General features: G+C 53.8%; 2 protein-coding genes across 2 annotated transcripts in view; one reads left to right on the top strand and one right to left on the bottom strand.

The window, feature by feature from the left end:
- Positions 1-4,701: 4,701 nt before the first annotated feature.
- LOC135404981 (zinc finger protein 239-like) lies at positions 4,702-5,350 on the bottom strand. Its single transcript, XM_064639703.1, has 2 exons — positions 5,210-5,350; positions 4,702-5,004 (listed from the first exon to the last, which is right to left on the bottom strand). Exons 1-2 carry the CDS (start codon positions 5,348-5,350, stop codon positions 4,702-4,704), a joined length of 444 nt encoding a protein of 147 aa, XP_064495773.1.
- A 10,458-nt stretch (positions 5,351-15,808) lies between these two features.
- LOC135405252 (zinc finger protein 271-like) overlaps positions 15,809-19,537 on the top strand; it is a 129,531-nt gene continuing 125,802 nt past the window's right edge. The window contains exons 1-3 of the mRNA XM_064639918.1: positions 15,809-15,989; positions 16,178-17,263; positions 18,911-18,914. Of these exons, the coding sequence (XP_064495988.1) occupies positions 15,818-15,989; positions 16,178-17,263; positions 18,911-18,914 (1,262 nt within the window). The 5' untranslated portion in view covers positions 15,809-15,817. The remainder of the gene's footprint in view (positions 15,990-16,177; positions 17,264-18,910; positions 18,915-19,537) is intronic.

Raw genomic sequence — 19,537 nt, 5'->3', positions numbered from 1 at the left:
AAACTGCCAAAAGATTGGAAGAGGATCTTTTAGAGAGCCAGGTCGTGCCAGTCCACCTGCTAAGGAGGACAGACATTTAGGGCAGGAAGTAGAGCAAGCCTCTGTCAACTTGGGATTTATTTGATTGATTGGATAAATAAGAAGTGCTGTTCTCTGAAACTTCCACTGATTGCCCTGAGCAACACCCAGATTCAAGAGGCTGACAAAGCAAAGCCTCTGTTTTCCCGAGGACAGAGTTTCTCGTGCTTTCCCCCATGGCAGCACCCTCTCTGAAAGGCAAGGCCATCAGTAGATAACTGTGGGCATGCTTAGTATGACCTCCAATAATCCTTAGAGCATCTGTAGGGAGAGAAACTTCATGACAGATGAGATACATGGTAGAGTGGAAAAAGCAGTCTCTTTCCTAGTTTGGAAACTATCCCAGAGACTGCATTTTCCAGCCATGAGACTAGAAAATCCATTGTATTTGGAGCATATTTTGTAGGCTTCTTTCCTGTTTTATCCCTTCTCAGCCACCTGTGCCAGGGCAATATTAAGGAAGGAACTGAGTTTTAAAAAAGAGAAAATGCAAAAACTCATTTCAGGCAGTCAGTTCTTCTGGGCAGGGCCGTCTGACTCCTGGTGTGTTTCCCTCCATGTGCTCAGCACCGGCACAGGGCACACTGAGGGAGGTCTCCACACTTTCCTGTAGGTGATTCCATCAAAACTAATCCCCTCCCAGGGCATCACAAGATGATGCTAATCAACTCTTCCAAGTCAAAGGATACTTCTTTTCCCCCAGGGCAGAAAAGATGGAAACATGCTACTGGTGCAAGAGAGGGACAGCGGAGGCCCATCCTCTGCCATGGGGGCGGTGACCCAGACTCCCTGTTTGTCCTCAAGTCCCGCCGGGAGCCCTGAGGTTTCCCTCTGGTCCCCTCTGGCTCCCTGTGCTTGGAAAGCTTTCCAAATCCATTCTGGTGAGGGGAGGTGGTGATGAAGCAACAGCAGCCGCCTCGTGGGATGCCTGGACACCCCTGGGGAGGCAGAGCTGGGGCCACTCATTCTGTGCCCTGTCCTGGCTGCGTGCTGGGGGGACTGCCCTGAGGAGAGACCAATGAGGCTTCTCCTGGGGAAAGCCTCAGCCAGAGCTCAGCTTCCCAAACAAGGCTGGGGCTGGGGGTGTGCCAAGGGGGAAGTTGTCCTGCAGGCAGCAGGGCAGGACCAGTAGGACGCAGTCTGCTCAGGGCACGGTGCATCTGAAGGACACCATGGGTTTGGGCCCATTGTTGCTGCTTTATTAAATCCCAGCTGCCTCCAACTGGCTCAGTGGGAACAGAAGAGCAGTGCTCATAGTTTGAATCGTGGTTTTTGCTGAAGACTTGAAGGCATCAGGATTCCAGTTTTCCTGCCTGTATGAAGGGCAGAGTTTCTTTTTTGTGATAACATCTACGACTGTAAAGATCCCCAGGCAGCCACCAGGGATGATATCACAGGGATGATGTCACAGGAGAGATGTGATGTCCTAAGGGGGCTGTGATGTCACAGGGAGGATGTGATGTCATAGGAGATGTGATGTCAAAGAGGATGTGATATCACAGGAGAATGTGATGTCATAGGAGACATGCGATGTCACAGAGGAAGATGTGATATCACAGGGAGCTGTGATGTCACAGAGGAGGATGTGATGTCACAGGGGAGGATGTGATATCATAGGAGACATGCGATGTCACAGAGGAGGATGTGATGTCACAGGAGAGCTGTGAGGAGACAGGAGACATGCGATGTCACAGAGGAAGATGTGATGTCATAGAGGAGGAAGCGATGTCACAGAAGAGTTTTGATGTCACTGGGAAGAATGTGATGTCACAGAGGAGGATGTGATGTCACAGAAGAGGATGTGATGTCACAGGGGAGCTGTAATGTCATAGGAGATCCGTGATGTCACAGAGGAGGATGTGATGTCATAGGAGACATGCGATGTCACAGAGGAGGATGTGATGTCACAGGGGAGCTGTGATGTCACAGAGGAGGATGTGATGTCATAGGAGACATGCGATGTCACAGAGGAGGATGTGATGTCATAGGAGAAAAGGATGTGATGTCACAGAGGAGGATGTGATGTCATAGGAGACATGTGATGTCACAGGAAGGATGTGATGTCACAGAGGAGGATGTGATGTCACAGGAGGTCTGTGATGTCATAGGAGGTCTGTGATGTCACAGAGGAGATGTGATGTCATGGGAGGGTTGTGATGTCACAGAGGAGGATGTGATGTCACAGGGAAGCTGTGATGGCATAGAGGAGGATGTGATGTCATAGGAGACATAGGATGTCACAGAGGAGAATGTGATGTCACAGGGCGCTATGATGTCATAGAGGAAGATGTGATGTTACAGGAAGGATGTGATGTCATGGGGATGATGTGATGTCACAGAGGAAGATGTGATGTCAAAGGGGGTGTGATGTCACAGGGAGAATATGATGTCACAGGGAAGCTGTGATGTCACGGGAGAGGTGTGAAATCATGTTATAGACGAGATGTGATGTCACAGAGGAGGATGTGATGTCATATGATAGATGTGACTCAGGGAGGAGCCGAGGTTGGGGAGGGCAAAACCGGCCCCAGAATGGATCGGGAATGGGGACCCCCCCTGCGTTCCCCTGTGTCAACCTGCTCTGGGGGGCTTTGGGAGGGCACCTCCCCCTCAATGGGCATCCAGCTCACCCTAAAGGTGCCAGGACCACCCCACAGACCCCCAAGGACCCCCTAAATCCATCCAGAGCCCACCCAGGACCCCCTCAATCCCATTTTCTGGGGGACCTTTAGGGGCACTGGTGGCTGAGCTGGGCAGCAAAGTTCATACCTGTCTGCAGCCTGAGTCACTGAAATGCTGTTTTTTAAGCACAGAAAGGAGAAGTTTGAGGCTGTTTGTTGAAGGCAGAAGGGCTGATTTCTCATGTATTTTAATTACTTCTGACATGCTTCAAAGCCTGGTTTTCAGGGGTTTATTCAATTTGGCAAGTTCGTGGGGTTTTCTTGGGCTTTTCTTTGTGTGTGGGGTGGGTGGGTTGGTTGTTTTTACAGTTACTTGTCTCATATACTTGGTGCTTTTCCCAGGAGAACATTGATTTGTGTAGAGACAAAATCCCTGGAGAATATCTTAATCTGGGGATAAAAATACTCCCCTGGGAAGGATGCAGGATGAGTTGGTATTATTTATTTAAGAGTTTCAGGCCCACAACGAGCAGTTTCAGCCAAATTTTCTAAGTGACTGAGGAACCCTTTTCTCCAAATGTGCTCCCCTGAGGCAGTTTCAAATCCCCAGTTGTGATTCAGTTTTCTGGAATGATTCTAAATGAATTAAATGCTTTTTTTGGCCATCATCTAGGCAACTGCTGCCACAGATAACTTCAATTGTAAGAAAGCAGAAGAGAAAGAAATGAAAGGGCCACCTGTGAGCAAAAGGTATTTTTCATTTTCAGTAGTCTCTGAATTTTTGTTACTAGTTTTCTGTTTCTGTGGAAGAGTTCAGTGTCCTCCCTCCTCGGAGGGATGGGAACAAATGATTAAATGTGGAAAATGTTCCGTTCCAACACTGCAAGCTGTAAATTGTCCAGATGGTCTAAAGATGTCCAGATTATTGAAAACCTTCCATATTTTTGTTTTCAGGGAGAGAGAAATATTTGATGAAGAAATCCAGCAAAGGCAAAAGTGCAAGGCCAAGCCTCAGCCTGCGGAGAGCTGAGGGGTGGCACCGGCAGCCCCAGAATTACATCGGGAAAATAAGAAACAGGAATTTTGGGGTGAGATCGAGCTTTTTTCAGTGGGGTTGATCCACTTTGAGGTGACAGATTGATCCCTCTTGACTTTTGGGATGCAGAGCTGGGAGAGACTGGAATGTTAATGGTCCATGGCTCCAACACTCTCCAGTTGCAGAAGCAGTGGGGACTTTGCTGCCCAAGGGCAATGGAACTGCCTGGGGCAGAGGGGGGAACATCCACCCTTGGAGAGGACAGGCTGGGCTTGGAGCCGGAGAGGGGAAGTGCTATTTTTATGGTTTTATATCACTATAAACAGGAGCCAAAACTGTCCCAAATCTACTTTACACGGAAATAAATTTTCCTAAACTAAACCCTATAGATAGATAGATAGATAGATAGATAGATAGATAGATAGATAGATAGATAGATAGATAGATAAACTATACTCAGGGGGGAGTGGCCTCTGCATCTTTCTACTCTGATACTTTCTTTTCCCTTCTACATTTTCTTAAGTGTTAATTTTACGCTTTCATATCACTATATACAGGAACCAAAATGGCTCCAAACCTGCTTTACATGGCAACCCAACTGTTCTAAAATAAACACTACATATATATATCTATAAACACTGATTATTCACTGTCCTTTCACTCTAATCTGCCCAAGGGCTGGATTAACAAGACCCTGGGTCACCCTCACTGTCAGGGGGGTCGGGAGAGGGGCTGGACATGGAGGAAGCTTCTGGCAGCTGCTCACAGAACCCACCCCTGGAGCTCCCCTGCTACCAAAACATGGCCATCCAGACCCAATACAGTGCCCAGCATGGATGACCTGGAACCAGGTCTGTCCTCAACGTGGGACCCTGTGGATCATCCAATAAAGGTCCTCCAATAGCTGACGGAGTTGGAGCAGCGGCCGAAGCTCTTCCCGCAGTCGGGGCACTGGTAGAGCTTCCCTTACCGGTGGGTCCATTGGTGTCTGGTCAACTTAGAGCTCTCGGTGAAGCTCTTGCCACACTCCCCACACTTGTAGGGCCTCTCCCCTGTGTGGATGCGCCGGTGGGTGACAAGGTGGGAGTTCCGGTTGAAGCCCTTCCCACAGTCGGTGCAGCGGAAGGGCCTCTCATCCGTGTGTGTCTGTTCATGCCTGAGAAGATCTGAGCTGGTCCTGAACCTCTTCCCACATTCCAAGCACTTGTAAGGTCGTTCCCCAGTGTGGATGCGTCGGTGGATGTGGACGGTGGAGCTGTAACTGAAGCTCTTCCCACATTCCCAACACGTGTAGGGCCGTTCCCCAGTGTGCACACCACGGTGTTGGAGAAGGGTGGATCTCTGGCTGAAGCTCTTCCCACATTCCCTACAGGTGTAGTGCGTGGATGTGCTGGTGTTGGATCAGGTGGGAGCTGTCCCTGAAGCTCTTCCCACATTCCATACACGGGTAGGGCCGTTCTCCAGTGTGTATCACCTGGTGGGTGCGGAGGTTGGAGCTCTGGTTGAAGCTCTTCCCACATTCCCTACATGTGTAGGGCAGTTCCCCAGTGTGGATGCGCTGGTGGGTGTGGAGGTTGGACCTCTGCCTGAAGCTCTTCCCACATTCCCCACACATGTAGGGACGTTCCCCGGTGTGGATGTGCTGGTGGCTGAGGAGGTTGAAGCTCTTCCTGAAGCTCTTCCCACATTCCAAGCACCTGAAGGGCTTCTGCCTGCTGGGAGGCTGCTTAGGGACTACCAGGTCAGAGCTCCCCCTCAAGCTCTGTCTGCCTTCCCGGCACAGGCTGGCTCTTTCCTCCTCAGAGCACCCTGGGCTGGCTTTGGAGCCCCTCCTGCGGGGGGATCTCTGGCCCTTTTCCTCCCCGCTGCCTTCCTGCGCCGGGGAGCCCTTCAAAACGGCCTCTCCCACCAGGGTCTCACGGGGGGATTTGTCCTCCGGGCTCTCCGTCCTCAGCTCGGGGCCTGGGGCAGGAAGCAAGAAGGACAGGCAGGGGATTTGCCTCCGGCCCACAGGGAAGGCCAAGGACATCCCCCCAACTCCGGCCCCGGCAGGACGGCGGCGCCAGCGGGGTTGTCCTGCAGCCGGGGCCATGCTCGGCTGACAGAGCCAGCACAACACCCGCCCAAAGGGACACTGACTTCCTCCTCACCTGCCTGGGGGGCCCAAGGCATCTTCCTCTTCCTCGCAGCCTCCTCCTCCATCTGCCCAAGCTTTGGGAAGGACAAATCCTGATGGGGGGAAAACAAGGGCTGAGCACGTTGGCTTGGGGGTTCCTCCTGCCCAAGTCCATCTCTAGAACTTACCGGGCATCCTGTGTCCATAAAAACCTCCAAAACACCAAGATTCAGCCCAGAAAAACCCAAACCACCAACATTCAGGCAAAAAGCCCCTCAGAAATAGTGAGATGAACCCCTCCCCAAACTGCAAAAAGTTAAGATTCAGCCAAAACATACTCCAAAATATGAAGATTCAGCCAAAAAAAAAAAAATGTTTAAGTGGGAGGATTAGGAGAGTGAGGACATTTCATGAGCACTTGATTTGATTGAGTTGCTATATATTAATCAAAAGCTGAATTAATGTAGTCTCACTTAAAACTCAATTTTTTTCTTCCTAGTTTCAGTGTAGAGAATAAATATGAAATCACTGGACTTCAGGCCTTCATCATTACCCCTGTGCTTTGGTGTGCAAATGCTTCCTCCTTCCACGCCTCCTCTGCCATCATTTCTGACAACTGGATTCCTCTGTTGTGCCAATATTCTGGGTGTTCAGTTTCCATATTTGCAAGGATTAAAAGCAACTTTTTGCCTACGAGTGTGAAGTTTAGTGTGAGAGAATCCTGCGCAGTCAGACACTGAAATTGTTGAGCTGCAATGGGCCGTGCAAATGGAATGACAGAATCCATTCTGCTGGCCCAGATACAGAAGCCAATCTGTGGCTGTGGCTCTTTGCCTCACTGGCACCATCCTCTGTGGTTCCTGCTGCCCACCATGGCACTGGCAGCCCCAGGGGCACAGGTACGTCCATCCTGTACATGAAGTCAGAGTCAGACTGTCCACAAGTGTTAGCAGGAGTAAAACACTGCACTGCTGATCTTCTTGAATTTATCTCTATTAATGTCTGGTTTCACTTGGTCAATCTGTGTTCTCTTGCACAACATTACGTGGGTTTATGATTTTTATTATCACTGCACCAAATTAATCTGGAATGTGTGGTCAGAACAGTAATTACCTGTATTTGTGTATAACTGTGTGCACTTCTATTTTTCATGCTTTCTGGCAAATTCACTGACAACTTCTTTCATGACTACATGATGGGGCATGAATTGAAGGTTGCGGGGTTTTCCTGAGGGCAGCACTACACCAGACTTTTGTGTGTGTGTGAGACAGGCAGAACCACAAATGCCTGCACAGCCCAGAGCAGTCAGTGTGGGGCTGTGCTTGCTGCTGCAGAGACCCCCAGGGAACAAACCCAGGCACTAGTTTGGGTTTATTCCTTGCTCTGTGTCAGTGGAATAGAATGTTCCACAGGAGCTCTGTCCCCCTCTGTGGCACCGGGTGGCTCGAAGCTGAAGATGGGAGGGGGTCAAGTGCAAGTTCCCTTCTGAAGTGTGTGTCCCTAAGGAGGACACTTGCCTTATTACTGCTTATTGTTTGTAATATCTTATAGATCTATCATACAACACCTAAGGATGGATTCTATAGAATATGTGCCATATATATGATACAGAATATATCTGATTATTGCTTTATCTGTCTGTCCAGACAGATATTGTGTATGCAGAGAGATTGTATTTGAGGGATATGTTCCTCTCAGTACCCTGTCAGCTCCACTCCCAATGCCAGCAAATTCCTGAAGCTCCCCCTTCTGTGCCCTGCAGGTTTTGGCAGATTTGCAAGAGCAGGGGAATCATTCCCTGCAGCCCCTTTGCACTGTAGGAAATGGGAGCCCTGTGCACATCCTGCTGCCTCCAGATTCCATTCTGGGTGTGGGAAAGACCCTGTGGGGAGCAAAGAAATGCCTGGTTCTGCAGGAGCTGCAGATGCTCAAGGGGCAGCAGGACCAAGTCAGGGGCCTGAAGGGGGCCAGGGGGGCTCTGGGGTCCGGGAGGGTCCTGGGGGAGCTGGGGAGGGGCTTTGGGGATTGGGGGTACAGACCAGGACAGACCAGGACAGACCAGGACAGACCAGCACAGACCAGTACCTCCTCACTGCTTCCCAGATCTCTCCTGGAGCTGGGCCACGTTGTCCTGAGACACCTGAGGCCCCCCCAGTGCCCTCCCAGTACAGCCCAGTGCCCCCAGTACAGCCCACTGTGTTCCTGTCCCAGGGTGCTGGGTGATCCTTCTTTGGGGAGGTTGGAACGGATTTGAGGGGGGGCTGTGGGAGATTTGGGGGGATCTGAGGAGTTTAGATGGGGATTTGGGGGTTTTGAGTGCCTTTAGGGAAGTTAAAAGAGGTCTTGGGGACATTGGGGGTTCAGAGGTACCTATGGGGGGAGGGGATTAAAGGGTAAATGTAGGCTAGGAGACATTTGGGGGAGGTTAATGAGGCCTGGGCAGGCAGAGGAGGGGCTGCACCAAGAGCAGGTGAGTCCTGAGACCCCCCCTGGTGTCCCCAGGACCCTCTTGGTGTCCCCAGTTCCTCCCTTCACACCCCGAGGCCCCCCTGGTGTCTCCAATGTCCCCAGGGACTTCCCAGAGCCCTAATTCCCCCCTAGGCACCCCCAATTCCACTGTCCCCAAACCCCTCCCCACTGTCCTCAAACCCATCCCTGATGTCCCCAACCCTCCATCTCACCCCAGGAGCCCCCCCTGGACCCTCTGACCACAAAAACACCCCCCCCCACACACACAGAAAGGCCAAGGGCATCTGGTGACACATTGGGGACAGTCGGGGGGCTTTGTGGGGCACTGGGGGATTACTGGGGGATACTGGGACACACTGGGGGGAACCAGGGTGCACTGGGAGGGACTGGGAGGTTACTGGGAAATTACCAGGACACACGGGGAGACACTGGCAGGTTACTGGGCCATACTGGGGGTTACTGGGTGCTCACTGCAGGATCACTGGGCCATCCTGGGGGGCAGTGGGAGGTCACTGGGACACACTGGGTGGTCACTGAAGGGGTCACTGGAAAGTCACTGGGATATACTGGGGTCTAGGGATCCCCTTACCCAGATGTGGTACATTCCCCCCCCCGGATTTTGTGGGTCATCCCTAGGACCTCTTCTTTTTGGGGCTGGGGGACCCCCTGGACCCACTGCTGGGCTTTAGAGGACCCCCCAAAATGCCCTCAAAACCCCTGAAAGCCCCCCCTCGACACATCAAAACCTTCTCAAGGTCCCCTCAAATGCCTTCAGAGACCTCATCCCTCCCCAGCACCCTCTAAACTCTCTCAGTGACCCGCAAAACCCACCCGGAACCCCTCAGTCCCCTTTAGGGACCCCCCTAATCCCCCTCAGAGACCCTCAAAACCATCTAACACCCCGTAAACCCCCTAGAGACCCCCAAACTGCCTAAAAGGTCCCGCCAGGACCCCCAAACCTCCTCAGAGACCCCCAAACCCCACCTGGCACCCCCCAAATCTCCTCAGAAACCAAAACCCCCTCAGAGACCCCCAAACCCCTTCAGGAACCTTCAACCACCCCCTGAGTCCCCTCAGGACACCGAACTCCCTCAGGGACCCCTCAAAACCTCCTCGGTTATCCCCGAACCCCCCCGCTAAACCCTCCCGAGCCCCCCCGGGGGACTCACAGCACTCAGAGCGAACCGCAGGCCCCGCCGCCATCACCGAGTCCCGGCTGCGCGCGCACCGCGTTCAGAGAACGCCGCCGCAGCCAATCAGCGCGCGGCCACGCCCCCGCAGCCCCGCCCCCGCCCCTGCCGCGTTGGCTGCCGGGAATCGGTGATGGCGGCGGGTCGGTCGGTGAGCTCTGAGTGCAGGCGGGGGGTGCGGGAGAGCGGGGTCTGGGGATCCCCTCGGGGGCTGCGGGGAGCGCGGCTGTGGGGGGAAAGGCTGGAGGGCTCGGGAGGGTTTAGCGCGGGGGGTTCGGAGGTTCGGAGGACCCTCTCGGCGCCGCGGGGCCCGGAGGCCTCCCAAGAACCTGGAAGAGTGATTCGATTCCTGAAAAAGTCCCTCGGAGAAAAAAATTCAAAACCACCCAACCAGAAAAAGAACCCTAAAAAAAGGAAAAGTGAGAAAAAGGTGAAGGAAAAACTGCAAGGGCCAGGATGATTTTATTGCTTTGGTTCAGTTTTTCCTTGGTCTCGTCCTTCTCAGATTCTTTGCTCTCTTCCTTTACAGAAAGCTCTTCTGCTGTTCTGTGGTTTTGTGGTCCCTTAGGGGCTTTTCGAGGTCCCTGAGGAGGTTTTGGGGGGCTCTGAGAAGCTTTTGTGTCGTGAAGGGACTTAGGGGGGAGGTTGAAGGTCCCTGAAGGGGTTTGGGAATCCCTGAGGGAGTTTTGGAGTCTCCGAGGGAATTGGGAGGTCCTGGGGGGCTTTGGGGGTAGGGTCTTTGAAAGAGTTTTGGAGGTTTCTAGGGGGATTTATGGAGTCCCAGACTGTTTTGAGGGTCCCTGAGGGGGTTTTTGGGGTCCCTGAAAGGGCCTGGGGGGTGCCAGGTGGGTTTTGCAGGTCACTGAGAGGGCTTAGGGTGTCCTGGGGGGAGATGAGGTCTCTGAGGGGATTTGAGGTGTCTTTGAGGAGGTTTTGATGGGTCCAGAGGTGGATTTCTGAGAGGATTTCAGGGGGTTTGCGTGGATTTTATGGGGTCTCCGTGTCAGTCCTGCCTGGCCACGGCCAACTAAAACTCCTATGATGCCATTTCCCATCCCACCACAGCGCCTCTGCCAGCCCAGCGGACCAACCCCAGGGAAAGGGGATCCCAATTCCCCCCTCGAACCCCAGAGACCCCCAAAACTCAGCACACAGAGACCCCAAAGGAAGGGGGGCCTGGGTGTCCCCTAAAGCCCAGCAGTGGGGTTCAGGGGATCTCCCAGCCCCCAGGGGAGGGGTCCTGTGGGTGCCCCCAAAAGTCCAGGGGGAGCAGAACCAACTAAGGGGATCCCAGTGCCCCCAGTATAGCCCAGTGACCTCCCAGTGACCCTCAGTACGGCCCAGTAACCCCCTCAGTGACCACCCAGTGTGTCCCAGTGACCTCCCACTGCCCCCCAGGATGACCCAGTGATCCTCCAGTGAGCACCCAGTAACCCCCAGTATGTCCCTGTAACCTGCCAGTATCCCCCGCTGTGTCCTGGTAATCCCCCATAACTCCCCAGTCCCTCCCAGTGCTCCCTGGTTCCCCCCAGTGTGTCTCAGTATCCCCCAGTAATCCCCCAGTGCCCCACAAAGCCCTCCAGTTGTCCCCAACATGTCCCCAGATGCCCTTAGCCTTTCTGTGAATGTGTGTGGGGGTGTTTTTGTGGTCAGGGGGTCCAGGGGGGCTCGTGGGGTGAGATGGAGGGTTGGGGACATCAGGGATGGGGTTTGGGGACAGTGGGGTTAAGTTTGGGGACAGTGGAATTGGGGGTGTCAAGGGGGGAGTTGGGGCTGGGGAGGCCCTGGGAACATTGGAGACACCAGGGGGTCTCGAGGTATCAAGGCGGGAACTGGGGACACCAAGAGGGTCTTGGGGACACCAGGGGGGGGTCTCAGGACTCACCTGCTCTTGGTGCAGCCCCTCCTCTCCACCCCAGGCCTCATTAACCCCTCCCAAATGTCTCCTAACCTCCATTTTCCCTTTAATCCCCTCCCCTCACAGATCCCTTTGATGCCCCAATGCCACAAAAACACTTTTTAACTCCCCCAAATACACCCAAAGCACCCCAACGCCCCCCAAATCCCCATCCAAACCCCCAGATCCCTTCAAATCTCCCCCAGCACCACCCTCAAATCCATTCCAACCCCTCCCCAAAGAGGGATCACCCGGCACCCTGGGACAGGAACACAGTGGGCTGTATTGAGGGCACTGGGCTGTACTGGGAGGGCACTGGGGGGGCTCAGGTTTCCCACGACAAGGTGGCCCAGCTCCAGGAGAGATCTGGGGAGCAGTGAGGAGGTACTGGTCTGTACTGGTCTGCACTGGTCTGTACTGGTTTGTACCCCCAATCCACAAAGCCCCTCCCCAGCTCCCCCAGGACCCTCCCAGAACGAAAAGCCCCCTTCAGGCCCCTGATTTGGTCCTGCTGCCCCTTGAGTGTGTCATGGTTTGAGATAGCCCCAAAATCCAATTCCCTAGCTCCATCCCCCCTCCCACATCTCAACCTAATGTGAGATGGGCTTTTCCAGACAAAACACACCAGACTCAGAGTGGGGGAAAGGGAATATATTACAATGACTGTACAAATAAATACCATATCACATTATACACATGATCACAACTATCTCTACCATGACATATAGTATTTACAATGGACCAGATCTCTTCTCCCCTCCAAATAAAAGTCCAGGAGGGAAAGAAGGACAGATCCCTTCCAGTCTTTATGCAGCAGCATCTTCTGAGGCAGCAGTCTGTCTGTCTTCTCCACATGCAGCAGCTGATAGCTGGCTTTCTGCCAGCACTCAACGAGGGAGATATCAAATTCCCTCGGCCCCATCGCCTCAACCGAGGGGTCTTCCGTGGACTTCGTAACCCCAGACAAGGTCGTATCACCACGTCATATCACGAAGACACAGGGGGGTCTTCGTGACTGTCTGGTATCTCCAGGAGACTCAGCTCCTTGCTTGCAGGGCCTTTGTGCCCTGTCTCTCAGGCTGCCAACGTGGCAGCAGTGCAAGGGGGGGGGAGCCAAGGTCAACTCCCCCCTACATTCCATCTGGCCGTCCCGGTCCAGCTCCGGGACGCTCTGAGCTTCTCAGCTCCTCTCTCTCTCCAGTGCTGCATACTCCAAGGCTCCTCTAAAATAGGAGTCCATGTCCCTCTTCTCCAAGAGGGTCTCCAAGGGAGTTTTGGGGGATCTGGTATCAGTCTTACCCCAAACTCTGTCTCTCAGCTGCTGGCTCTCCTTTCTCCCGGCTCTGACTTCCAGGAGTCCTTTCTCTGGTGCTGCATGTTTCTGTTGCTTCTTGGTCTTATCTCTGGCTCTCTGCCACCGTTTCTCTGGTCAGTCCCGGCTGCTGCTCTGTGCCCATGGAGAAAAGCATCTCCCGGCATAACTACAGGCACCTAGCCCAGCTTAATGCTGTTCCAGGTCCCTGCAGCCCCCCAGCCGGGGCTGGGAGGGGGCCAGAGGCCCCAAGGGGCACAGAGCCCCTACCTCGTGGCTCACAACATGGCCACCTCTCCTACAACCCCAAAACTACAACTCTTCTCTTCCGGTCTGGTTTGTGAGATGTTGACATTTCTGCAGGAGCGCTCATTGGATAGAACTTCAAAACTTCCAAGGGTTTCCACCCCTTGGGGTCTACCACTTTTCAGCCTCTGGGGAAAACAAGGTCCAAACCACGACAGAGTGTTTCCAGCTCTTGCAGAACCAGGCATTTCATCAGCAAATGTGCAGGTGACACCAAGCTGGGGGTGTGTTGATGTGCTGGAAGGCAGGAGGGCTTTGGAGCACAGATGGTGTGAGGAGAGGCTGAGGGAGCTGGGGGTGTTGAGGCTGGAGAAGAGGAGGCTCAGGGGAGACCTCCTGACTGTCTGCAAGTCCCTGCCAGGAGGTTGGAGCCAGGTGGGGGTGGGGCTGTTGTGCCAGGAAGCAGCAGTAGGACAAGAGGGCTGGGTCTTGAGCTGTGCCAGGGGAGGTTTAGGTTGGATATTAGGGAGCAATTTTTTACAGAGAGAGTAATCAGGCCTTGGAATGGGCTGGGGAGGGAGGGGGCGGAGTCAGCGTCCCTGGAGGTGTTGAAGGTGAGAGTGGATGTGGCATCAGTGCCATGGTCTGGGAAGCACGGCGGGGTTGGATCCAGGGTTGGACTTGATGATCTCAGAGGTCTTTTCCAACTTGATTGCTTCTGTGATTCTCTGATTCCCATTCCTATGGCAGCACATGCTTGAGGCTCTATCCCCAGGGTGATAGAGATGTCTGTCCATATCTATCTCCAAGGTTAGTGTGTAAATGTGTGGTGTTAGAAAAGCAGGCTGAGTTCTGGGCTGGTTGTAGAAGGAGAAAGAAGCCCAGAGGCCAGTGCAAGCAGGCAGCCCTGAGCTTGCACATGATGTCCCCTCCCTGCAGGTTCCTGTCCTTGAGCCCAGGCCCTGAGGTGAGGCTGAGAAGTGGCACGGAGGTGAGGCCAGAGCTGTCCCTGAGGTGAGGCTGAGAATAAGTGCAAGGCAGAGGTGCTGCTGAGGAAGGAGAGCCCCGTGGTGGAGAAGAGGAAAAATTGTGCCCATCACTGAGAAGGTGCTGTGTCCATCCCCTGTGTGCCAGGTGAGCTGGGGCTTTGCTGCAGAGCTGCGGGCGCTGATTTGAGCGTCTCCAAGTGCTGAGATGGTGGGCACCCAGGAACACAAACTGTGCCTGGCCACGGAGCCTGCAAGGAGGAGCAGAGACAGCCCTGGCAGTGTGGGGGGCCAGGTTGTCCCTGTGCCTTCCCCTGCAAGCCCTGTCTGTCCCTGCTGGGCCCCTGTCCATCCCCATCAGGTCCCTGCCCGTCCCCCCCGGGCTGAGCTCCCCCCAGGAAGTGCCGTGGAGCTGAAGCTGCTGCCATCCCCCCCCTGCAGCCGCTGCCCCAGCCAAGGGAGCAGCAAAGGCAGGACCAGGAGCAGAGGCAGCAGCAGGGGAGCCCTGGGGGGCCGGGAAGCTCTTGTGTGGGGCAGGAAAGAGGCGCTGGGCACGAGGCCGGGGCTGTGCTGAGCAGGCCCAGCCCTCACATCCCCCCAGCCAACGCCGGCTGCCCGGGGGGCTTGGGAGGGACCCCCAGCCCGTGTGCCCCACACTGAGCTGGCAGAGAGAGAGCCAAGGGACAGGGCCACGGGCAGGGCCACGGGTGAGGGACAGGCAGGGCCATTGCAGGGCCACGGTGAGGGCACAGCCTGTGGCAGCAGAGCTGCCCAGGGCCGGGGGCAGCCGGGGGTGTTGGTACCAGGCAGTGCTGGGGCCGAGCAGAGCACGAGGCCTCTTGCAGAGCCCTGGAGCAGCCTCCCACTTGCCAGCCCTGCCCTGGTGGGGTGACACTGTCCCCTCCCTACAGGACACTCCCCCCAAAATCTTCGAGGGAACCTTTTCCGTCTATTCCTGGTTGCTGATTGATTCTGGAGACCTGAGGGAGCCTCTGCAATCCCATCCATGGGGCACAATCTCCTCTGCAGAGCTTGACTTTTTGCAGACTTTGCAGGGAAATCTGTGCTGGCAGCTGCATCCTGAGCCCCAGGGCAGTTTGTATGCCTGACTGCTGATCCATCCTGGGGACCCAAGGGATCCTCTGCCATTCAATCCATGCAGGAGTCACCCTCCTGCCCTTGACTCCCTGCAGAGGAACAAGTGCCATCTCTCTGTCTGGGAGAAGCCAGATGCTGCCCCCAGGCCATCAGAAGTGGTGCTGAAGCCTCTTTCAGCCCAGCACTGGGTGCAGTTTTCTCATCCCCTCACCGAGTGCCCGCTCCCCCAGCTGGCACTGACCAACCAGGGCATTTGGCACACGTGGTTTGGTGGTTTGGAGAAACAGCCCTGGGCTGGCAGGGGGCCAGAGAACCTCGAGGAACAGCCCTGGCGAGGTACCTGCACTGTCAGGGGGGCAGGGGATCGCTGCTCCATGGAACTGGCTGGAGCTCTGGGTGACCCTGAGCTGAAGGGCCTGTGAGCTGTGGATGAGTCCAGGATGGAGCAGAGACCCCCCTGCAGCCCGGGAGGAGCCCACGCCAGAGCAGGGGATGCCCAAAGGAGGCTGAGAGCCCGTCAGAAGCCCCTGCAGAGCCGAGGGAGCAAAGCCCTGGTTTCCCAGGGTGTCGCCTCTCACCCCAATTTGGTTTTGGAAGATTTTTTTTGGTCTCATCTTCATATTTTTGAGTATTTTTTAGCTGAATCTCAACTTTTTGCAGTTTGGGGGGGCAGGGGTCTTCCTACTGTTTCTGAATCTCATTGTTTTTTGCCAAAATCTCATTGGTTTGGGTTTTTCTGGGCTGAATCTTGGTGTTTTGGAGGTTTTTATGGTCACAGGATGCCCGGTGAGTTCTAGGGATGGACTTGGGCAGGAGGAACCCCCAAGCCAACGCGCTCAGCCCTTGTTTCCCCCCCATCAGGATTTGTCCTTCCCAAAGCTTGGGCAGATGGAGGAGGAGGCTGCGAGGAAGAGGAAGATGCCTTGGGCCCCCCAGGCAGGTGAGGAGGAAGTCAGTGTCCCTTTGGGCGGGTGTTGTGCTGGCTCTGTCAGCCGAGCATGGCCCCGGCTGCAGGACAACCCCGCTGGCGCCGCCGTCCTGCCGGGGCCGGAGTTGGGGGGATGTCCTTGGCCTTCCCTGTGGGCCGGAGGCAAATCCCCTGCCTGTCCTTCTTGCTTCCTGCCCCAGGCCCCGAGCTGAGGAGGGAGAGCCCGGAGGACAAATCCCCCCGTGAGACCCTGGTGGGAGAGGCCGTTTTGAAGGGCTCCCCGGCGCAGGAAGGCAGCGGGGAGGAAAAGGGCCGGAGATCCCCCCACAGGAGGGGCTCCAAAGCCATCCCAGGGTGCTCTGAGGAGGAAAGAGCCAGCCTGTGCCGGGAAGGCGGCTGGAGCTTGAGGCAGAGCTCTGACCTGGTGGTCCCTGATCAGCCTCCCAGCAGAGAGAAGCCCTTCAAATGCTTGGAATGTGGGAAGAGCTTTAGTAGGAGCAACACCCTCCTCACCCACCAGCACATCCACACTGGAGAACGGCCCTACCCCTGTGGGGAATGTGGGAAGAGCTTCAGGCAAAGCTCCAAGCTTATCCAACACCAGCGCATCCACAGTGGGGAATGGCCCTACACATGTAGGGAATGTGGGAAGGGCTTCAGCGACAGGTTCAGTCAATGCACCCACCTGCGCATCCACACTGGGGAACGTCCCTACAGGTGTGGGGAATGTGGGAAGAGCTTCAACTGCAGCTCCAACCTCCTCACCCACCAGCGCATCCACACTGGAGAACGTCCCTACACGTGTGGGGAATGTGGGAAGAGTTTCAGGCACAGCTCCACCCTCCACTCCCACAAGCACATCCACACTGGGGAACTACCCTACACGTGTGGGGAATGTGGGAAGAGCTTCAGGAACAGCTCACACCTCCGTATCCACCAGCACATCCACACTGGGGAGCGGCCCTACACGTGTGGGGAATGTGGGAAGAGCTTCAGTGACAGCTCCAATCTTCACGCCCACCAACGCATCCACACCGGAGAACAGCCCTACACTTGTGGGAAATGTGGGAAGAGGTTTCAGACCAGCTCACATCTCCTCAGACATGAGCGGACGCACACGGATGAGAGGCCCTTCCGCTGCACCGACTGCGGGAAGGGCTTCAAGCAGAATGCTCACCTCGTCACCCATCGGCGCATCCACACCAGGGAGAGGCCCTACAAGTGTGGGGAGTGTGGGAAGAGCTTCAGTGACAGCTCTACCTTGACCAGACACCAACGGACCCACTGCTAAGGGAAGCCCTGTGAGTGCCCCGACTGCGGGAAGAGCTTCGGCCGTAGGACTGACACACAAAAAAGGTTTCAAAAGGTCTTCAGGATTTTGAGTATCTGCACTGCAACATCAATTTATTCTTTTGAATATGTGTAACTTTAACCTCATTTTAGTCTGAAAGCCAAATTCACCACTACCCTGTTCCTCGATAAATGACCAGTTACACTGAAGCAAAGAGCACTGGAACCAGTGCAACAAGCCCCATTCTGACTTTCACACCTGCCCACGTGTCCTGTTTTCTGCTGCTCTACAGACTTCCTTGTTTAAAATACAATGGGAAAATGAACAGGGGTTGTTTTGGTTTTCGACTCGGGTGTTTTTTTCCCCCACTGTTCTCATTAACTTCATTTCAAATCTATTTCGGTGTTTGAAGATGAATTAAAATTTTGAATGATTTTTAATTTTAATGCCTTGACCAAAGTATCAAAACATGAAAAATAAAAAAAAAAAAAACAACACTACAAAGCTGTCCATTATTGTGACAATCAAACACTCAGAAGTACGAACTTAAGCACAGTGAAAACCCCATAAGACCATTAAAATAATTTTAATATTTATATATTATTATATTTTTACTAAGCTTAACATAAGGAAATTTTATTCCTGACATCAACTTTCCCCACCTCTCAAAAAGGTAATTTAGTTACATCTTAGTCACCCTTGAAAGGCTCTTTCCAGTTGGGTTGGCCTCTGCCTTAGACACTCATGAGATCTGCCAAAACCAACTTAAGGGAAAATTTCCCCACCAGGTTCAACTGCATTGGTTTTACCAAAAACTTTGCAAGTAACCCCACAACTTTCATCTTAAACTCTTCTCTCAACCTTGTAAAATAATTAGCAGTAAAGAGACCTGATAATGTGTTATAATTAAGAACATGTTCTTGTTCTCAAAGTCATTCATACACCAAAAAGATGCCACAGGAACGGCCAAAATATTAATAGCAACTTCTACACTTTGGAAATCTCCATTTGGTTTTTAAAGATTTCACAGTGGTTGTTTCCTTAGGAATTAAGGCACATTTTACTAACAAGTTTCAATAAAGTTACAAAAACATCTTCCTCCACTAAGACACATGCAGTGATCCTAACCTGAGGTAGGCACTGAAAAGCCCAATTTTTTTCTTAGCTGTCACGAGTCTTTCATTCCTTCTGTCACATCAATTAGGCATCAGCCCATTTTTCAAGCTGCTGTTACCTACCAGCTCCTGGTTTGGTTTCCAAGCCCAGTATTTTGGCCACGATAAAATCAGGGACCTGGGCACTCATGTCAGAATGACAAAGAGTACTGACCCTCCCTGCCAAGGGAGACAAACCATTCCCAACCTCGACCAAAGGTTCAAGGCAACAATTCTGAAACAATTTTACAATGTTTTTCTCTTCAGTTTTTTGCTGCAATTCTCTGTTGCTCTATTAAAAGACCACAGCAGTGAAAGACAAGGCCTGATGGCCAAACCCAAGGATTCAGTCACTTGAGGTCTATTGAAATCTCTATGTGAGGAAAAGCTGAGAGAATTGGGATTGTTGAGGCTGGAGAAGGGAAGGCTTTGGGGTGACCTAATTGTGGCCTTCCAGTCCCCTCAGAAAAGTCATGGACAACACCCAGCTGGGTGTGAGTGTGGATGTGCTGGAGGGCAAGAAGGCTCTGCAGAGGGATCTGGACAGGCTGGATCAATAAGGCCAAGTGTCAGGGCCTGCCCTTGGCTCCCAACAACCCCCTGGAAGGCTCCAGGCTGGGGGCAGAGGGGCTGGAGAGCTGCTCAGCAGGAAGGGACTTGGGAGTGCTGCTTGACAGCGACTGGATATGAGGCAGAGTGTGCCCAGGGGGGCAAGAAGGCCAAGGGCATCGTGGCCTTTGTGGAGAAGAGTGTGGCCAGCAGGAGCAGAGAACTGATTGCCCCTCTGTGCTGGGCACTGGGGAGGCCCCACCTGGAGTGCTGTGTCCAGTTCTGGCCTCTCAGTGCCAAAAGGCCCTTGAGGGGCTGGAGCGTGTCCAGAGAAGGGAACGGAGCTGGGGAAGGCTCTGGAAAACATGTCTGCTGAGGGACGGCTGAGGGAACTGGGCTTGTTGAGTGTGGAGAAGGGGAGGCTCAGGGGGGACCTCATTGCTCCCTACAATGACCTGAAAGGAGGTTTTAGTGGGTGTGGGGGTTGGTCTCTTCTGCAAAGCCTTTAGTGACAGGAAGAGAGGAAACGGCCTTAAATTGCGTTGGGCAATGTTCATATTAGATGT

The sequence above is a fragment of the Pseudopipra pipra genome, chromosome W, assembly GCF_036250125.1.
Source record: "Pseudopipra pipra isolate bDixPip1 chromosome W, bDixPip1.hap1, whole genome shotgun sequence".
NCBI classification, from domain to species: Eukaryota; Metazoa; Chordata; class Aves; order Passeriformes; family Pipridae; genus Pseudopipra; species Pseudopipra pipra.
This window is presented reverse-complemented; position numbering and strand designations above follow the sequence as displayed.